Here is a 19,644-nt window from a genome sequence, read left to right on the forward strand (position 1 = left end):
TTTTTCCTGCATAAGCATAAACTGAAAAAGCGGAAGACATCAACCTTACAACATATGTGACAAGACAGTGGTTCCCAGCACTTTTAAGTGGGATTCACCACTAAATTTACTTGTTAGTACCTACTTTCAGAATAATTCCATACTGAGGGTCAAGATAAATGCACTGTTGGAAGACCTGAAATGAGTTTCCTTAGACTTTTCATTTGCCCACCCATGGCAGGTAAGCCCCTGCTCTCAGCCCCAGTCCCCTGCCCTTGAGAAATTGAGGAGCAGGAGAAAATATGGCTGGAAAATGGCCTCCATAGTGATGCTCCAGGATTTTCCCCGTGTCTCTATAGTCTTACCATAGAGGTTACCTGTAAGTGATGTCAGATCCTTTCTAACCTTCTCCCAACATTTGCAGAGGAAACTGGTAGTTGTAGGTCCCCTATTTTTTCTTTTTTCTCTTAGGCAAATAGCAGCAGGGAGGTGGGAATTGAGGTTAAGACAACAGCACACAGAGAAAGGATTAAATACCCTCCCCCAGTTCCAATTCAAATGACTCCCCCCCCCCCCCCCGTGCCTGCTATTTACTCTATAAAAACCCACAGGACATCTGTCTATAGGTCTCGCAGTGCTATGTCTTCGTGTGACCCTACTACACTTTAGTCTTTGAGCGTATAAGACCCAGGGTGGTGATGGCAATTCTTTATGATTTAAAGTGGAATGGAAGGCCGTGTGGGTGTAAGGTTAAAATATTTTTACCTAATTCATATGAATGCATAAAGCTTTCTTATGATGAGTTAGAACACTGATCTCTCTGGCTCAGTACTTTATCTTCTTAGTTGGAGCATCTCTTCAGAATCTCAGGCAAAGACTGGTCTTTCCCAACACTTGTTGTGTGTGTGTATAAAGTGCCGTCAAGTCGCAGCGGACTTATGGCGACCCCTTTTGGGGGTTTTCATGGCAAGAGACTAACAGAAGTGGTTTGCCAGTGCCTTCCTCTGCACAGCAACCGTGGTATTCCTTGGTGGTCTTCCATCCAAATACTAACCGGGGCTGACCCTGCTTAGCTTCTGAGATCTGACGAGATCAGGCTAGCCTGGGCCATCCAGGTCAGGGCAACACTTGTTGCATGGTATCTTTTATCAGAAGAAGCTAGTATTTGAACCAGAAACCTTCTGTGTGTACAGTGGGTACTCTACCCTTGAACGATGCTACCTTCCCATGGAGGCATTTCATAGGATATGTTGTGCCTCCATGTGAGTAAGGTCAATTCACATGCACTGCTTAAGGTGTGTTTAGCCCTTCTCCTGCTTTTGGTGTGCAAATGTGGAAAAGAGATAGTTTTAAATGAATTTGTCCTGGATTTCTGAATCAATTCATGACCAGGCAAGAACGTTGCTGACTTTGGCCTTTGTCTATGTATGTTTGCCCGTCAAAGGATTTTGCAGAAATGAGACTTGATGCCTCTGGGAGCCAAACGTGTGCTGGAAGTTCTGTGTTTGGTATACAGGACCCGGTTCAGATTGGAAACAGGGCACGAGGGGGATTAAGGCCTCCCTCCCGCCCCCCCGCCCCCCGCCACATTGTTTTCCTGACCTAAATGGCCCCAGGGAGTTAGCATTTCCTCAGAGTTGCTATTGGGTCTGGAAAACAGTGCAGGGAGGATGCCACCTTGAGCCAAGAGTAAAGAAGGGGCATAAATATTTTAATAAATTAATATTGCCCCTCTCTGCATGCTGCAGTCCCAATTCAGACTGGGCTTCTGCGCCTTAAAATTGAGTTTTTAAATATCACTGAGAGCTCTAGACACTAACTCCCATAACATGTCTGCTTTGACCCTGAGGGTCTCTTTCATCTCTGGAATTTAATTATGTGCACACGGTAGTCCAATTCCCCTTCTTCTCCCCCACTGCTACCAGACAATACTACATTTGTCCTGCGCTGGCAGGCAGATTCTTTGACTTATCTCTCTTCTTCCTTTTCCTCCCATAGGCAAAATTGCCTGTGATTTTCCTCCTGTTAATCAGTAGTCCGAATAGTGAGCCTGGCAGGTCTCAACCCCCTTTGAACTGCAACGTTTGTGGATGGTAGTGGCATTCCCTTACTTTTAATGGATGGTATCTCTTTTTTTAAACTGGAGACCCTTCTCCGGTATCTGTTCTCCCCAATAGCGACTTGAGTTTATTTTTACCTGAGTGCAGTTTGAAAAAAGGTGATGATAGGACTATATCAGCCAATTAATGCCTATGGCAAATTAGAAACTTAGCTGGCCTGTTATGATTTGTGCTTCATTATTAATAATGAGCAAAATGTCCATTATTAGGGTGCTGTGCATATATGTAGAAGGGCTATTGGACTAAAAAGGGTAGTGGGGAGTGTGTGCATAGTGTGTCTCCACGTACTGTGTAGGATTGATGTGAATGGGGGCTCTTAGGGAGAGAAAAAAGATTTTGCTCTTTTTGCAACCGTATCCATGAATACAGAATTTTATCTTCCCCCACCCAAAAAAAGGAGAAAATGGAGACCAAGCAGCTTACATTTTCAGGTGCCTTTGGAAAATGCGAATCCTGGAAGTGGTTAGGAGTAATTTTCGGGCAAGCATATTTTCTGGCTGGCATCCCAATCATTGTTTCAGATTCTCCGTTAGTTTGATCAGCTGATCTGCCAGTGTGCGGAGCCACCCTTATTTGAGGGTGAATCAGGAAGAGATAAGCACCATGGCGATGCATGAAATATAAATAATGATCCTAGCATTGTTCATCCAAGTGTCCGGCCCTTATCTTTGCATCAGCTGATCCTGATAAATTCCAGACATCCTTCTCTATAGGTTCTACGAGTGTATGTGTGTGTGTACAAATATATAAATGTAACTCTGATTATTTTTCTCCTGTGCTCCCTTCCAAGGAACTCAGGGCAACACAGATAGTTCTGTCCTCTTCCATTTTATCACTGCAACAACCCTGTGATGCAGGTTGGGCGGCGAGAGAGTGACTAGCTGAAGGTCACCCAGTGAGTTTCAAGGCAGAGATGGGGATAAGAACATGAGTTCTGTTGGATTAGACCAACAGGTCCATTTGCAGAGCAATACTGATGGCTGCCTGTGCTGCCTTTGCCAGCCGTGGCGTAACTACGGCAGTGCTACTCTGCTCCCGGTAGTAGGGCTTAGTTACGCAGCGGCTGTCAGGAGAATGGTGGGTTTTCGAGACTTTCTTTGGGCACAACTGTGTCAGCATCCCCATCAACTGCTGCAGTGTTCTATGGTGGTGCAGTGGGGAGGTGGTAAGGCTCTGATGGACAGGGGAGCTGGAACCGATCAGGGTCTGCCCAGCACGGCGGCCAAGCCAAGCACCTGGCAGAGCCCAATGGTGGAGAGGGGCGGTGTCCAGGGAAGCTAGCTGGCGGTCAGCGGCACCCCCCACCCCAGAGTGGTGTAGTGGTTAAGAGCGGCGGACTCTAATCTGGAGAACTGGGTTTGATTCCCCACTCCTCCACATGAGCAGAGGACTCTATTCTTGTGAACTTGGGTTTGTTTCCTTACACCTACACATGAAGCCAGCTGAGTGACCTTGGGCTGTTCACAGTTTTCTCCAAACTCTCTCAGCCCCACCTGTCTCACAAGGTGTCTGTTGTGGGGAGGGGAAGGCAATGTGATTGTAAGCCGCCTTGAGACTCCTTAAGGTAGAGAAAATCAGGGTATAAAAGACAATTTTTCTTCTTAATGGGTCAAAGTCCCCCCAGAAGTCCCTAGGCACCGGCATTCTCTCCCCCCCCCCATGAACACTCAGCTGGCCCTCTGAATAATGAATGCAAGCAGGTATGGGAGCACATCTGACAAAGAGGCCCTGCCACCCAGGGAACCTTTCGGGGAGGGGTGCACTGCCAGCCACTGGAAGAGCAGTGGTCCCTGGTCTGACCCTCATTCATTGGGGATCAGAACCCCCCCCACATGACATTTCCCCCCATTTTCCATGCCCTGCACCCAAGACAATCAGTGAGGGTCTCCATTCACAAGGAGGGCTTTCTTTGTACACTCGCCCCCATCAATGTCCCCCCAGTTTGGCATCCACGCAGGCTGGCTACAGCCGCCTGGCCAACGTTGTGGGTGGAGGTGGGAAGAAGCCATGAGCCATGGTACTGACCCCTGCAGGCATATTTCCCCCGGAGCCAAGCAAGCCAGAAAAACAGAGGGGATGACCATAGGGACCCCAGGAGGCAGACAGAGGAGCTTTCCAAGGTCCCCTCCAGAGTGTTGTGTTCTACCTTTAGCTTTCCTTTTGTTCCCCTGAAAAGGGGTCTCTATGGCATTATATCTGATTGAGGCCCTTCTCCCCCCCCAAACCCCACCTTCCTTGACTCCACCCCAAGATCTCCAGGAATTTCACGAACTGGAGCTGGCAACCCTACTCACTTCAGTTGATGCTGTGGAAAGTCTTTAAGGTGCCGCTATACTTTTATTTTCCTCATGATATATGGTTTTATAAACCTCTTTCATATATCCCCATAATCACCCCCGCAAACTGAAAAGCCCCCAAACACTTCAAACACCATGCTCCTGCAGTTGCTCTAACTTAGTTGACCTATGTCAATGAATAACCTGGAAGATCAAGGAGAAGGAATTTCCCACTCATATAACAGCCAAATGCAGAGAAGGGCTCTGGAGCTGCACAGTGACATTTTGTTCTTAGTCTAGACTCTGACAGACCAGTTGGAGGGAGCAGCCCAGTTGCTGTGGCAGAGAAGACTAAATCTGCGTAGTTAGTGCAGCCGGCTGTGTGGCCCATTTTGGATTTGGGGTTAGCAGAGAGTGTGGGAACCAGGAATCCTTGCTTTGCCTCTCAAGCAATCTTCTCAGCTTGCATCATAATCTTGCGTAAGTTTTGTTGTCTTAAATCCCCCTACCTCAAAGCAATGTGGCATAGTGGGCAAGAGCATTGGAGGGAGAGCAGAAAAGAGCTACTGAAAAGACTGAGGCAAAGGGAGGGACATTGGTTAACTTTGAGCATGCCTGCAAATTCTGACCCCTGATCTCAGGGGAGTTGAGGGTGGAGCAGGTGGGCTGACTTGTGAATTGTGAGCTCCTTGGGGAAGTGTCCTCTTTTTTGTTGTCGTTGAGTTTATGTTGTTCTATAAAATGGTACTATATTAATAATTACTAGAAGACTACAGTGTTAAAATGACTAGTTTAAGGCAATGGCTGCATGAACATAAAACAACAAACACTGAAAATCTTCTGGCTTGCATTCTTCATCCTCCTCTTCCATGTACTCAGAAATCAAATACTTCCCCATCCATGTCAAACTATAGTTTATCATTTCAACCTGTTCACAAACCGTGGTTTGTTCTCTGCACTCTGACCTGCCTTCTAAGGCTCATTCCCACAATGATACACAGTGGATTCACATTACGGGTGAACATGTAAAATTGCTTTAATTTTCTGTTTCCTCTGCTCTCTTTCTCAAGCTTCCTTCCCTCAGGCTCCTGTCTTTATTTCATCCTTCCTTCAGCCACCTTGCCTTCTTGGCTCCCTACTTCTCATTCCTCAACCCACTCCCCCTTGAGGATTTAAGCCCAGTCATACAGACTGTCCCTTCTCTCTAAACGCTGCACTGAAATAATTCTGACAGCTTTGTTCACGGATCCATTTGAGTGTTTGTGAACATTCTGTGCTGCTACACCAGCATTACCAATTACTATCAGATTATTCACCATCTCAAGCAAAATACAGTATAGGTTAAATTAAGGACCATTCATTAGGGTTTTTTGAAACTGTCCAGTTCTGGAACAAAAGGGGGGGGGGGAATTCAGACAAAGGGCAGCCTGTGAAGCATCCTAGGTTAGGGGCTATTTCCCCAGAGGGGTATCCCATCTTCCTCCAGTATGATTTGATTCTTCCTTCTTTGTGCAGCTGAGCTGCCTATTCTTAGGGCTTCTCCCCTGACCCAACTTGGATTGTTGTATGGTGAGACACAACTCCCCATGAACACTGCAAATTTTGGGGTTAAGCTCTGGATTTGCAATTTTATTTTTGTCCCAAGAAATGTCTATCCCTGTACAAGTGTGAGTGAGAGAAAGAGAAAAGTAAACAAAGAAATCTGTATGGCCTTTGTATTTATCTGTTTATTTGCCTAGGGCAAAGTTCCTTCAATAAGCATCTCTTTACAGAACTTCAAAAATATGAACACTTCCTCCACCACCCCTTGCCCCATGCTCTGTTTTTCCTGCCAGATTTTGTCTGCTAGTTTAAAACTCATTTCTGTATATGCTTGAACTGTCCCTTTTAAACCAGGAATGCATTCCTAGTACTTGCTGCTGTTAAATCACTCTCCCTATTTTTGCCTTTGGGAGATGCCTTATGAAATGTCAGGGTGAGTGGTTTGCCTTGTGATTCTTGAAGGTCCAGGTCATTGGAAATTAAGCCTCTGAGTGAGGGAGCAGATGCATCTTATGTCTAGCACACATACATATCAATGCATGCACATGAGCACCAAGGAGCCATGCAGTGTACAGCTTGCATAATACCCTGTAGTTGCAGAAGTACCTGATGAACTGTTAACAGCCTATTGTAGGACAATTGTGTTTTTTTCTACACTGACTCTACCAAAAGTCACCCTCTTAACCAAAATCAACAGAGGGCTGGCCCCGAAGTAAGAAAATAAGGCTTATAGAAGACAAAGCAGAGACTTCAGCAGTGTTTTTAGGGGTTGAGTGGTGATCCTTGGTATCCCTCTTTTTATCTGCAGTGTGTTTGACCAGTGCAGTTAATGCTACAGTCCAGTGGGTCAACCCTCCTGACGTGTTAATCAGTTTGAGGAATGGACAAAAAGCTCCTGCTGGCCAGATATGACCCCTGGGCCTCTGCGCTAGAAGGTCCCTGGTCTCCTATTCTCCATTTGCCTTTTGAAGTCCAACCACATTTGCATGTCGAGGTAGGATTTGGCTGTCATCAAAGAGAATATACATGAAGACCTGAAGCAGTTTTCCCACACTGAGACCGGGGGGCTTAATTGAACCCCTCCTAGTAAAAGATGTTGGGGTTCCTCAACAGATACAGCAGAATGAGTGGTAGAATCCTAAGCTCTGTAGAACAGACCGGGTCAATTCCCTTCAAGTTCGAAGCTATTGGGTATTCAAACACAACACAAACACAACAGCAGCTCATAAAATATTGGGAGGCGTTCCTGTCCGAAGCCATTGCCTAGGAAGGAGACCATTTCTTGTATGAACACTCCCCGGGTGTCCGTCCCGACCGAGCTAAACGCCACAGTAAAATCACTATAAAATTATCCAAATAAACCACTATATATTTTATGAATTAACATGTGGCTTTTTTATATACCACGACATTTTCTCAATGGCTGCGTGTCCTGCCCCTCTTGTGGCATGACGTTCTGCAATACTTGCTGAATTGAACACTATCGTGTCCTAATATTTGCACTCTAAGGTGCAATGTGAGGCCAGAAGGTTATTTTTGTTCTTTCCGGTATGTTTCTTCTGTGTACCTGATCTTTATGAAACTATTGGGCTTTCTAAAATATGGCATCTCCCACCTCAGCTTTGGTGTGGTAAATCCTAGCTTCTTGGGACTACTCTCATTCTGCTGCTTGTATGGGTCAGGTTTTGGAATCTTCTGCTTATGTCTGCTAAGGCAGTGTTCTTCAGTCCACAGGTGGGTCATGGAGCCCTATAGAGCTGCTGCATACCAGTAGGGATCAAAGATGCGCTGCCTCTCTTTGTTTCCATGCTGAGAGGAGCAGTGTGACGATGAGGCAAGGTCACTCCAAAGTGGAATTTCTTTGTAGCCTTGTGATTCTTGAAGGTCCTGCTTCCTCCTCTTCCAGTTGTATGACTGTGGTATCCTCTGCATGGATCGCAACCTGCCACCTTGAGGAGTTAAAGTTGGGTCCTGGGTCTGGAAAGGATGAAGACTACTGTACTTGACACACTGTCTGGCCCAGGGGTCCCCAACCTTTTTTGCGAGTGCCTTTGGGCTTTTGAGCAGGAGTGGTGAGTGCCACCCCCACAATGGCTTCCCCAGGAGGCAGAGCCAAACTCAAAATGGCTGCATCAAGAGATGAAGCCAAACAGAATATGTTCTTCCTCACATCTCATGGGACAAAGAAAATCCTGAAGGGAGAATGGAACCATACACTGACTAAGGAAAGCCCAGTTGCTTACCAGTCCTACTCATCCTCCTGTGGAAAACTCATTTAATTGAGGGAAGCCAATAACAAGCCCTGCCTTACAGTATCCCACACCCTTTCTGAAAAGCTTAGTGTGGACCAAGTGTACTATCAAGCTCCATGGTACACATAGCACCCATGGGGACCATGTTGGGGAACCCTGGTCTAGTCAACACTGCATTTGCTGAGGTAGGTTGTTTTCTATGAAAGCTCAGGCTGTGCTATATTGAAAGGTAGCTTTTATGCTACCAGTTTGGTGTTATATCTCCCTCCTGCACAGAGTTGTTTTAGGGTTTGCTTGTGCTCCTTAAGTGTACCCTGTAGCCTGTGTTGCATTGCACCTCTGCCAGTTTCCAGCCAGTACAGACAGCTGTAGGGACAACCCTTCTGTGAGGTAAGGCTCAGCAGCCCCCTTAGGACCCAACTACACATGAACGGGACGGCTTGTGGTTCTTTTAAATGTTAAAAACTGCAGGGAGAGGGGAGTCTGGTCTGTGGTACAGAGGGGGTTAACATTTTCTCCATGTGCAGTATGCCCGTACCCTCTGAGCTCTTTTTGCCTTGGAAGAGGTAACATACAGATACCTACAACTGTCGGCGAACAGCAGCTGTGCGGGTAGGGTATTGAGTATGGAAAATTGCATGGAGGAAAAGGGTTAAAAACCCCCCCCCCCCAATCCTCCAGTGCTGCAACCCTGATGCGGTTTGTACACCAAATAGTTTCACACAAATCTCTGCTATTACAATAGAAAAGGGAAAGAGTCCAGTAGCACCTTAAAGACTAACAAAAATATTTTCTGGTAGGGTATGAGCTTTTACAGGCTGCAGAGGGACAGAGAGATTGATCTGGTGATGCGTGGAGCACAAATCACTGGGACATCTGGAAGTCCTGAATAAGCTTTATTGAAATAAACGAGCTTTACAAGAACATCGTACATCATGTCCCATGTTATTTAGTGAGGGGCAGATTTTATGCCTTGGTCTGATCCACCCAGTCATATGACTGTACCACCATATGCTGCTAGAAACAGCGGAATCCTTTTCCTAGAGGATGCCACAGCAAGCTGGCCCCAGTCTCAGTACTGGCTCATACATGGTCTTTCAAGTGTTTCCCCATAGCTACTGTCCATCCAGTGGAGATCCGAAATGATCCTTTGGAAGTGAGCTGAAAGAGACAGTGGGTGGGTGGGCTAAACCACAACATCGAGTTATAAGATGGCTGTGACATATTATATACAAGGCCAGCATGCCTATTCTATTAGGTGCTGTGGAACACAGGCAGGATGCTGCTGCAGACGTCTTGTTTGTGGGCTTCCTAGAGGTACCTGGTTGGCCGCTGTGTGAACAGACTGCTGGACTTAATGGGCCTTGGTCTGATCCAGCAGGGCGTTTCTTATGTTCTTAAGCTCCCTTTCTCCATTTGCCCAGTGAGATGTCTGTGGGAAGCTAGCCACATGGGCTGCTTCACTTCAACTGGTGTCTTGTTTTATTGACTTGTGCAGACAGGAGCATCTCAGGCAGCTAGACTAGGGCTAGAACTGCATATTACCTCTAAAACTGGGGACATCTGGAGGAGCTGTAGCTATGTTGGGTCTTCTTCCCACTTCAGCTTGCTCCTCCTCTGGCACGGAACTGCCTGTTCCAGCATCCTTTTTTTAAGGTGATGTAAAACTAAAGCATCAGTCAGTCCCCTCCTCCCCCCTTGGTCTTGAGAGGAGGAGCAAAGCAGTTTGAACAGCCCAAGAACAGTTTTTGAGCTCCGCCAGTTAACTTCCTGTGCTGTGAGTTGGATGTGCAAGGCAGAGTCAGCCTGAAGGGTGTCTGTACGGCACGCTCTCTCTATCGTTTTTTTTTTTTTGCTCCGAGTAGAACTTCATTCATCCAGCTCTCTAGCTGCTTATTTAAAATCCCTTTCCCGTTTCGATTTTTCAATTGCTTTTCATGCCCAAAATATCACCTAACAATCAAGGTAGAGGGAGACCCAGTCAGATCGATTGGGGATCAGTGGGATTCAGCGCTGGATTATGTCTCGGATAGAATCACTGGCCAGATCTAGGATTGATCGTACCAAGGAGATCTCTTTCAAGGTTAGTCATGTGAAGAGCTACACTTCTGGGGTGGGGTGTTTAATTTTGCCTTGTGTAGACTTCTGTTGGTGTGTGTGTATAAGTGGGGAATCTTAAAAACTTTAACCGTGTTTTGGCAAGAAGACCAAAGTTTCTAGGGTGCCTCTTAAGTTATTTGGTTTATTGTGGCATAGGTTTGGGGTGCCACATGTGTGGGGCAACCAACAGCTGTGCTTTTCAGTGTGGTTGATTGTCTCTTGCTGCCCCATTTAACCGCCAGGCATTTGTAAACTTTCTCAGCATTAGAAGCAAGTTGGCTATTGGGAAAGTTTGTGTGTACGCAGCATTCCGCACATGTGTGTGTGTGTGTGTGTGTCGGGGGGGGGGGTCCTATTTGAAATTCAGAAGTTTATCATCATTTTAAAAAAATATTTTCTTTAGAATCTGTCCTTTCTACTTTTGCCAGGGTTTGGAAAGAGTATGCTGTTTTGAGAGCCAAGTTTTAAAATAATCAGTATGAGTTACAAACACGAGTCCACATTTTCTTTTTAATCTGATTTGAGTTTGATTTGTAAATCTGCTCAGGGTGTTGAGACCTCTGTAACTCAACCCTGAACACATTTTACATGAAAATAAAGTCAGGTGGCTTCCACTGAGTTCCAAATATATCGTCTATCTTGCCTAGGATTGCAGCCAAAATCAGAATATAATGATCTGTTCTCGTGGCCCTTGTGCATTTTGGCAAACCGTTTCTCCCCCCCCCCCTCCTGGCGCTGAAAGAAACCCATCATTTTGCCTTTTTTTCAAAAGTAGTCCCCTCCCACGCCCTATTTTTGATCAGAGATCTAGGCTTGCCAGATGTCCCTTTATTTTAAAGGGCTGCCCCCTTGTTCCCTGAACAATCAAGCTTCTGTAGATACATCATAAAAGGATATCCCCTATGTTAGCGAGCTTGCAGCTCAGCCGTGACTGTATGGAAGAGACCCCAAAGCTCAAGTGTGCCCCTTATATTTGAAATTTTTGTACCGTAGGCTTCTGAGAACACCTTTTCTTGCTTGCTCTCTGTGCCCTTTATCATTTTTAAGTAATAGTTCCCCCCCCTTTCCTTTTCCAGCAGTATTTCAGGCTTCTCTGTTGCAGTAAAGTGCCCCCAGGAACAAAAGTTAAACAATGCTTGCAAGCTAAATCGAGTCAGCTCTTGTTTGTCCTTAACTGTCTCTCCCCCCTTTTTGCCAAGACAACAGTGCAGAGTTATTTTTACCCCAAAAGAGGCAGTTGAGAAAAAAATGCAGTTGTCCCATTACGGTTCCCCTCCCCCTGCAAGGGCTGCAGCACGTGGCATCAGGCGAGGTCTCTGTGATCAGTCTAAAACTTCCAAGCGTGTGTTCAGGTCGAAATGTTTTAGGTTTTAGAAGGATGCTTCTGAAATCTAGTTTCACTGGCTGGCTTTGTCTTGGTAGTTGTCTTTTCCCAAAGGAGACCACTGTAAAGTTGTTCTCCCCCACCAGGTAAATGTGTCTCTTTATGTCTTTCGTGTCAAGTCAAAATGTAATCAAGGGGCATTGAGTGAAGACTGGGGGAAGGAGTCTACCTCCCTAGAACAGAGCTATGCACTGTGTGGATTTTTTTATGTAAAGGGAAAAAAACCCCTTGGGGTAACCTTGTGAAATGAAACAGCAGAGGAAAGGGAACAGCCACTGTTTATAACTGCTTCCTCCCACTCTTAACCCTTTCATTGTCCCCATGTAGTAGGTGGGGGAGGAATTTGTATTAGAGTTCCTGCTATATGAGTTGATTTAGAAGCATTTCTGTGTGATGGTGTGATTCATTTATTAAATTTGTGCCTTGATTATAGTTGTGAAATAAAATATGACCTAAGCCTTCCATTTCTCTCCTGACCAGCATTCCCATTTACAACAAGAAACAGTCCCAAATCAATAGGGTTGCCAACTTCCAGGTACTAGCTGGAGAACTCCTGCTATTACAACTGATCTCCAGCCAATAGAGATCAGTTCACCTGGAGAAAATGGCCGCTTTGGCAATTGGACTCTATGGCATTGAAGTCCCTCCCCTCCCCATACCCCACCCTCCTCGGGCTCTGCCCCAAAACCTCCCGCTGGTGGCACAGAGGGACCTGGCAACTCTACAAATCAATATACTTATATTTCTTACCCACCGAAAGGCTTGATGCAGATGTTGTGGGATTAAAATAGGATGAAATGAAATCCCATAGAACTTTGACCCCTAAAGGTTAAGCTAGTTGAAAAGGTATGTATTTTGTTAGTCTTTGTGATGGCCCCTGCGAAATAGACCACTCACATTCCTACTATACAGGTAGAGGACTGAGATTGAGGGCCAGGGTGACTTGTTCAAGGCCAGAGAATCCTTGACGTGGGTGGGATTTGAACCCAGTCATCGTAGATCAAGTTTGCAGTCCCAAAGACCAGTACTGTCAAGCAAGTAAATTATATTGAAGTCGATGAGTAAACTTGCTTAAGACTGTGCCCCTTGATTCTTGCGCTTTGCCAGTCTCTATCTGAGGTGGGGGAGTAGTGTAGAATCACATGGCATATTTACATTGGACATTTGTAAAAGGTTTCCAAACTAAAACAGAAACACAACAGTGCAGTGTGAGAGTTTTCAAGAGTCTTCTTCCTTGCCACTGAGAAAGACAGTGGAGAAGCGTTTGCTGGGGATACTTTCGCTCAATATTTTCTTCTCTTTAGGACAGTGGTGATGGTTTTAATGCCATTGCTGATGGGTGTGTGAAGAAATAAGAGGGTGGGTTTAGTTTTAGTTGTGCCCTAGAGTTCAGTGAGGGGGCACTTATTTTATTACCAAGGCACAATTGGTTAATCCAGCTCTGAGAACTACTGAAGTGATAGCAAAGGGAACACTTCTGTGCCTGTGCTGACCTGACCACAGCCAGCTCCCAGCCTCCTATGTCAGGCACACACTTAAGAGATGATAAGCAGGTTTCAGCCCCTGAATCTTCCGATTTAGAAATTTTTAGTATTGTCCCTCTCCCTGTCCTCCTCCCCTTCAGCATCTTGTGAAGTAATAGTTGGCATGATAAAACGAGGCCTTGGTATCTCAGAGACTTGTTTTGCTGGATGGTGGGAGGCTCCCCAGGCCCCAGCTGGTGCTGTGAGAACAGAGAGTGAAAGGGGGGAGGAAGGAGGAGGAGAGTCAGAGGTTTCCATCGGGCTGGTGCAACCGAGGGGCCCGCCATGCCCTCTGCATTTGGCAGCTTTAGCAGGCAGTTCTGCCAACAGCCCTGAGAGCCTCCCTGATACCAAGCGTGGTAGCAGATTAAGCAGATGTTTCAGTGAAGGCTGAGTTTTTGAAAATGAGATGGAACAATTCCCATGGGAGAGAGAGACAAGCATTGTGCCCACCACTTTCGACGGTGGTACACAGCATCTGTTTTTAACACGAGCTGTAGCAGTAGTTCAGTTCACACATTTGCGTATGTTCCTAAGTCACCCACAGCTGAACGTATGACTGTAAATCCATTGAAATGTATGAATGTAATTCCGTTCAAGAACGTAACACTCGAGATTGGTGCATGGTTATAGCTTAGTCCATCTAGTGTTTGATCTGAGGGCTCATTCCCAGCCATGCAAGGGACCACTTTGAATGTTAGACAGTGAGCATAGGGCCTGCCTGTGTGAAGTAGTCCGCAAAATTTAAAAGGGACCAAAAGCTAGCTTAATCCAGCCTCCCAAGAGAATCCGTGTCTTGTCCTCAAACTACCCTGTGAAAGCTACTTCACTCGTTACAAAGTCCTCCTTTATGTCAACAGACTGTTTTGGGAATTCCACGCTCCGCACTTAATCCTCAGGTAAATGTGGGCCTAATTCAGCGCAGGACCAAAAGGAAAGGGACTTAATCCTCCTCCCAGTTTTCCTGACTTGAAGTGGCCCTTGGGAGCCACTTTTACCCTATTGGGGAAACTTGTGTGTAGTCCATCAGTACTTGTAAGTTTCCCCAGAAGGGTAAAAGTGGCATCCAGGACCTTTTAAGGTGCAGACAGAAAGGATTAAGCCCTTTCTCCTTGCATGCAATGGTCCCAATCCAAATTGGGGAACTAATGCCACAAGGACTGGATACATATTGGAACTCAGGTCTCCCACATTAGAAGGCTTTTTGCCATCCACCTCTAAAGGGAGATGCTGATGCTGTTATGTTTTATTTATATCCTGCTTTTCTTTTATGAAACTCAGCGCGGCACACATCTGGTTCCCACGCAGCCATTATCAGTATGCCTTCAATCCATGCCTTGGGTAAGAGAAGAGCGCTCTGTACACTCTCACAGGCGCTTACATCTTTATTGTTTCACAGTTTCCAAGGCCTGAGTCCCAGCATTGAAAATAGGCTCCGGACTTGGGCCATCATAGAAACTAAGCCTCGACCAGCCCACATCAAATACCACAACCCCAATATTCTTAGTGGTGGTCTATAAATAGAGCTAGAGTGTTGATTTTAAGATGTAAGTAGTTTCAGATCAAAAGTTGTACAGAAAGAAGGCCACACAAGATCTGTATTTGCACTGGTGAATACATGGGCCTAGGATAGGATTAAACCATTGGGAAGAGAGTCCCCACGCTGAACTATTATTTGGGGTCATTCACATATACCAGGATGGTCATAGATGCTCCCACATACCCATTCAAGTTAACCTCAGCCCTGGCTGTCTCTTGCCCCACTTTTGAGAATAACTTTTACAGAGGACTCTCTCCCCTTTTCAGGTGTGATAGTTGAAATTTTAAGCGTTGTTGCTATATCTGGAAAAAGTTGCCACCTCTCCTTTGTTTGCGCCACTTCACTGTAAACCTTTGGCAGGAACATCAGGCACATTTTCATGTGCAGGAACACCCAGATAATTATATCATAGAAGGGTGCTGTCAGTTTGGGGACTCCCTTGTCTGTAGAGTATTCAGCACAATGGATAATCCTAGTACTAAAACTGGGCAGGATACAATCCCATAGCCTAATTTGTCTGGCCCACAGATTTTTATGAGTATTCTTCCAGTAGGGGGGAGGGGGGAATGGAAGTCCCATTTTATCTTTCCTTTCTCTCCCACAATTCTTTTTGAGCTGCTCTGAGAATGAATGGCCTTTGGAACGCTGCCATCTCCCACTCCCCTCTCTCCAGCGCCCCTTCCCAGCTGACTCCCCCCACCAGCTGCCATGTCCTTTCGCCAATAATAATCCACAGATTCATTGTGGTTTGGGAAACAGACCGTGCGTGTTCTTATCATTGTTTTCTGTTCACGGAGATCAGAGGGAGACGGTGGCCCCGTGCACTTGTGCGTGGGCCGGGGAGAGAGTGGGGGAAACGGGACAAGGGAGCTGCCGTGTGCCATTTAATTCACGCGTCAAAGCGGCCAACCGCCGAATCGATCCAGCCGTCCTTTGTTCTCTTGGGATATCACAGAAGAAGCTGATCTGTTCGGGCAGGGTAATATCAGTATATTTATTTATCTTTGTGTCAACTTCTTTTTGTCTTTTTCTAAAACTTACCCCTTCCCCTTCTTTTTGTACCAAAGGTTGCTATTTTTTTCTGTCAAGCTGGCAACAGCCATTGACTGAGAGGAACTGTCATTCTGGGTATGATCAGAAGTGCCCAGGTTCAGTCCGTGATGGCCAGCCAGTTGCCCCAGCAGGTAGCTGCCCACTGGGGCATGATGGACACAGCCGTCTCCTGTTGTTTGTTAACAATCCTGGATGTGTGTTCAGAAGGCAGGGGAAGACAACCTTTTTCCCCACCCTGTATGCGATCACATTATGATTATATGGGGGGATGCTGACCTGCATTAAAGAGTTCTCGAGGATGGGTCCTGCCTTATGACCTCATGATATCTTTTTTAACAGGAATTCTTTTTTATATCCAGTTTACAGTTCTTCACCCCTTAGATGGGCAAAAAAGAATTTCGGAGGATGATAGGTGCTTTGTGGTTCTTCTCTCATGAATGCAAGCCTTAAAGAGGGTTTTTAAAACCCAGCTATAATAGAGTCAACGTTACAGCAGTATCTACCCTTCCAGTAGTTTTGGCAGAAAAGCCTGTGGTAGGGTGCATACTCAAGATTAAGCAGGGGCAGTCTGAGTCATTTTGGTGCCCTAGATGAGAGATCCAAACAGCAATCCCCGTTACCTAACACGGGGCCAGTTTCATTGAAGTAAACAGGATTGTAACTTGTGGTTCACATCTGTCTTCCAATGGCATTGAAAATCTGCCTTATGTCATGGTAGGGCTACCTCTTGAATTTTGGATCCTCTTGGATGACTTGTAGTATCCCACTGGGAACAGTCTATGTAGTAGAAACGTCTGTGCAACTGTGCAATTGATACAATGAATCCTGTATTGGAATTTACTTATTGAAATCTACATAGTTGCTCTTTCATCCTGAATGGGAGAAATAGAATCGCATTTGGATGTACTTGCGTGCATGCATTGAAAATTACATTGAATGGAACTGAAGAAGAAAAAAGAAAGATCGTCTTCCTGTTCACCTTTAACCAAGAAAAGCCATTGCTACATTGCTATTGCAGCAGTTTTTGGAACTTTGTACCTATGTGGACTATTGAAATAATTTTTTTGTATATATTTGTTAGTCCTTTTGCTATCCTGTAATGCACTAATACACCTTGTCATTTCACTAGCATTGTCAGTGTTGTTAGCTGTTTTTGCCAGGGATTCCTGCACTATCTTCCTTACCTTAGGTATCAGTGCAGAGGTGTTTATTCGGGTTGCTCTTATGTCATGGTAGGGCTAACTCTTGAATTTTGGATCCTCTTAGGGCTCCACTTATATTCATAGGCAAGATGGTACAATGATGGGTTACTCTTCATTCCTCCTGTCTTTTCCCATGATGTATATTTATGCTTGAAGCAAGGATTCTAATACTGATGTGGACAGGACACTAAGCTGTGATACTAACTGGAGGCAAATGAACTTTTCAGTACAAAGGTGTGATCTTCTATAGTGCTTATGGGAATGTACTACGAGGTCTGTTTATTCCCAACTAGAAGGCTGGGCATCCTACAGCATCCCCCCATCAGAGGGCCTCTTAGGGAAAAGGTGATCAATGAAACCCCCCTCCCTCAAGGCTTCTCTTGAATGAAGCCAATTGTGTTCCTGGTGTTTTTTAAATACTGTCCTTCCTCCACCTTACACGTATTGACTGGTTTGGAGCTCATAATCTTGTCTCTTTTTCCTGTTTGACCAAGCTGATGAGAAGAGAAGGCACCTTGATTCAGAACGGGGGCTTTGTTCTCAGACTGCTCTGAGCAGGCGCTTCAATGGAGGGCAGCCTGCCCAAGGCTAGTGGCAAAAGCTACAAAATCTTCTCTTTGTGAAGCAGTTCATAGCTTCCATTCACAGCCAAGCTTTGCTCAAGGTAGGACCAGCACACACAGTGAGGGAAGATCCAGGGTTTTATCTGAGTCCTGACTCAGTATTATATAATGAAGATTATAACCTTTTAGTATCGGTTTTATATTCAGCCCATTATATATACAGCACTTCCCCCCCAAGGGATCAAGGTGCTTTATATATTCTTTTGTGTTACTAATCTTTATAACAGCCCTGTAAGGAAGGGAGGCTTGTACCATAGTCATATTGCATGTAGGAGAGAAGAAGTGGTTTGCCTAAGGCCACCTAGCAAGTCCACTTAAGAATTCGATTTAGATATATCTCACTTTCCCCCCCCAGCAGGGACTCAGTTTATAACATTGTTCTTCCTTCCTCCATCTTATCCTTTCAACAGCCCAGTGAGGTAGGTTAGGCTGAGAAGAAGACTGGCCCAGGATCACCAAGCGAGCATCCTTGGCAGAGTGGGGAATTTGAACTATGGTCACCCAGATCCTAGTCTAGCCACTACATCAAGCTGAAGCTGCATCAGGGACATCCAGTGATTCCTATTATTTGTATGAATACATTTCTTATTCACATGTATATTAATAAGTTTATTAATATTAACACTTTTATTATTTAATATTATGCATACGTGTGCGTGTAAAGTGCTGTCAAGTCACAGACGACTTGCGTCAACCCAATAGGGTTTTCAAGGCAAGAGATGTTCAGAGGTGGTTTGCCATTGCCTGCCTCTGCGAAGTGACCCTGGAGTTTCTTGGTGCTCTCCCATCCAAGTACTAACCAGGGCCAACCCTGCTTAGCTTCCGAGAGCTGACGAGAGTGGGCTAGCTGAGAGCATTATGCATATTGCACCATCAGTATACATGGAGCTTTGCAGAATAAGACAAGGATCTGCTGCAGGGAGATTACAATCTAACTTTCATCTGTAGGGAAGATGACAAAAGCGAGAAGGGAAAGGGAGACAGAATGGTAAGAATATGAACAAAGAGTAAATGCAGTTAGATTTCAACAGCTGGAAACGAGGTTTAAAGCCCATAGGCTTCTCAGACCAGGAGGGTTTCTGAGTGCTCTTGTATAACTTCCATTCGTTGCAGGGGTCCTTGCACAGGAGACCTTCCAAGTGGACCGTGCTCTTTAGGTCTGTCTATGGTTCTTACTGATGCTCAAAATCCTCTGCCTTGCAAGAGGAACACTTCCATCATAGCCCATCCCAGCCTTTGGCTGCCATTGCTGACTGTCAGCAGTCTTTGTGATCTGAAGCACCCCAGATGTTTGGACTCTGGAGCCTCTGGAGAAGCCTGAAACGCTCTACCAGATTGCCAGAGCTGGAGTCATTCCCCTCCCTCCACAAGCCTCTCCATTTCTGTTTTTTTTTGGAGAAATGGTTTTTTAAAAAAATCTGCTTGGCTTACGTCCCAACTGGTAGCTCAGGCTGAAGCCGGAAACATTTAGCAGCTATCTTGTTTTGGAGCTGATTCCCTTTCCTGTCTTCTATTGTGTAGTAAAAGACAGAGAACATATTACCCAAGGCGAAAAATATGGCTCAGGGGCTGGGGTTCATTGGAACTCAGCTACTTCTGCTGGAAATTCCAGGGTAACTCTTTGAGGAGGGGAACTAGTCCTCGGTGTGCATGTACTTTGGTTATTTGAGGAGTAAGGTGAGAGCCCTAGGGCTTCCAGCTCCGGGCTGGGAAATTCCTGGAGATGCTGGAGGTGGAGCCAGGGGAGGCTGGGGGTTGGGGAGGTGAAAGACCTAAGTAGGGTATAATGCCTTAGAGTGCACCCTCCAAAACAGCCATTTTCTCCAGGGGAAGTGATCTGCGTAGTCTGGAAATTACATTTTTGGGAGATCTCCAGGTCCCACTTGGAGGTTGGCAACCCTAGGTTACAGAAGGTGGAGTGTGTGTTTAATTGTGTGTATGTATGTGAGTTGGTGTAAAGCTGTGGCTCTGCCAGTCTGTGTGAGACTATGGGCTAGTACAATTGTATGTGAGATTGTGTGGACATATGGAGCTCTATCTGTATAATTGT

General features: G+C 45.6%; 1 protein-coding gene across 4 annotated transcripts in view; it reads left to right on the forward strand.

The window, feature by feature from the left end:
* Positions 1–19,644, forward strand: part of ARHGEF2 (Rho/Rac guanine nucleotide exchange factor 2) — a 142,913-nt gene that overhangs the window by 63,309 nt on the left and 59,960 nt on the right. The window contains exon 1 of one of the 4 annotated variants that reach the window (XM_056852648.1): positions 10,156–10,252. The exons of 2 other annotated variants lie outside the window; for them this stretch is intronic. In XM_056852648.1, the coding sequence (XP_056708626.1) occupies positions 10,190–10,252 (63 nt within the window). In that variant the 5' untranslated portion in view covers positions 10,156–10,189. Of the gene's footprint in view, positions 1–10,155; positions 10,253–15,461; positions 15,544–19,644 lie in introns of those variants that run through there. One more of the 4 variants, XM_056852649.1, reaches the window with a different exon arrangement.

Source organism: Euleptes europaea, chromosome 7 (assembly GCF_029931775.1).
Source record: "Euleptes europaea isolate rEulEur1 chromosome 7, rEulEur1.hap1, whole genome shotgun sequence".
NCBI classification, from domain to species: domain Eukaryota; kingdom Metazoa; phylum Chordata; class Lepidosauria; order Squamata; family Sphaerodactylidae; genus Euleptes; species Euleptes europaea.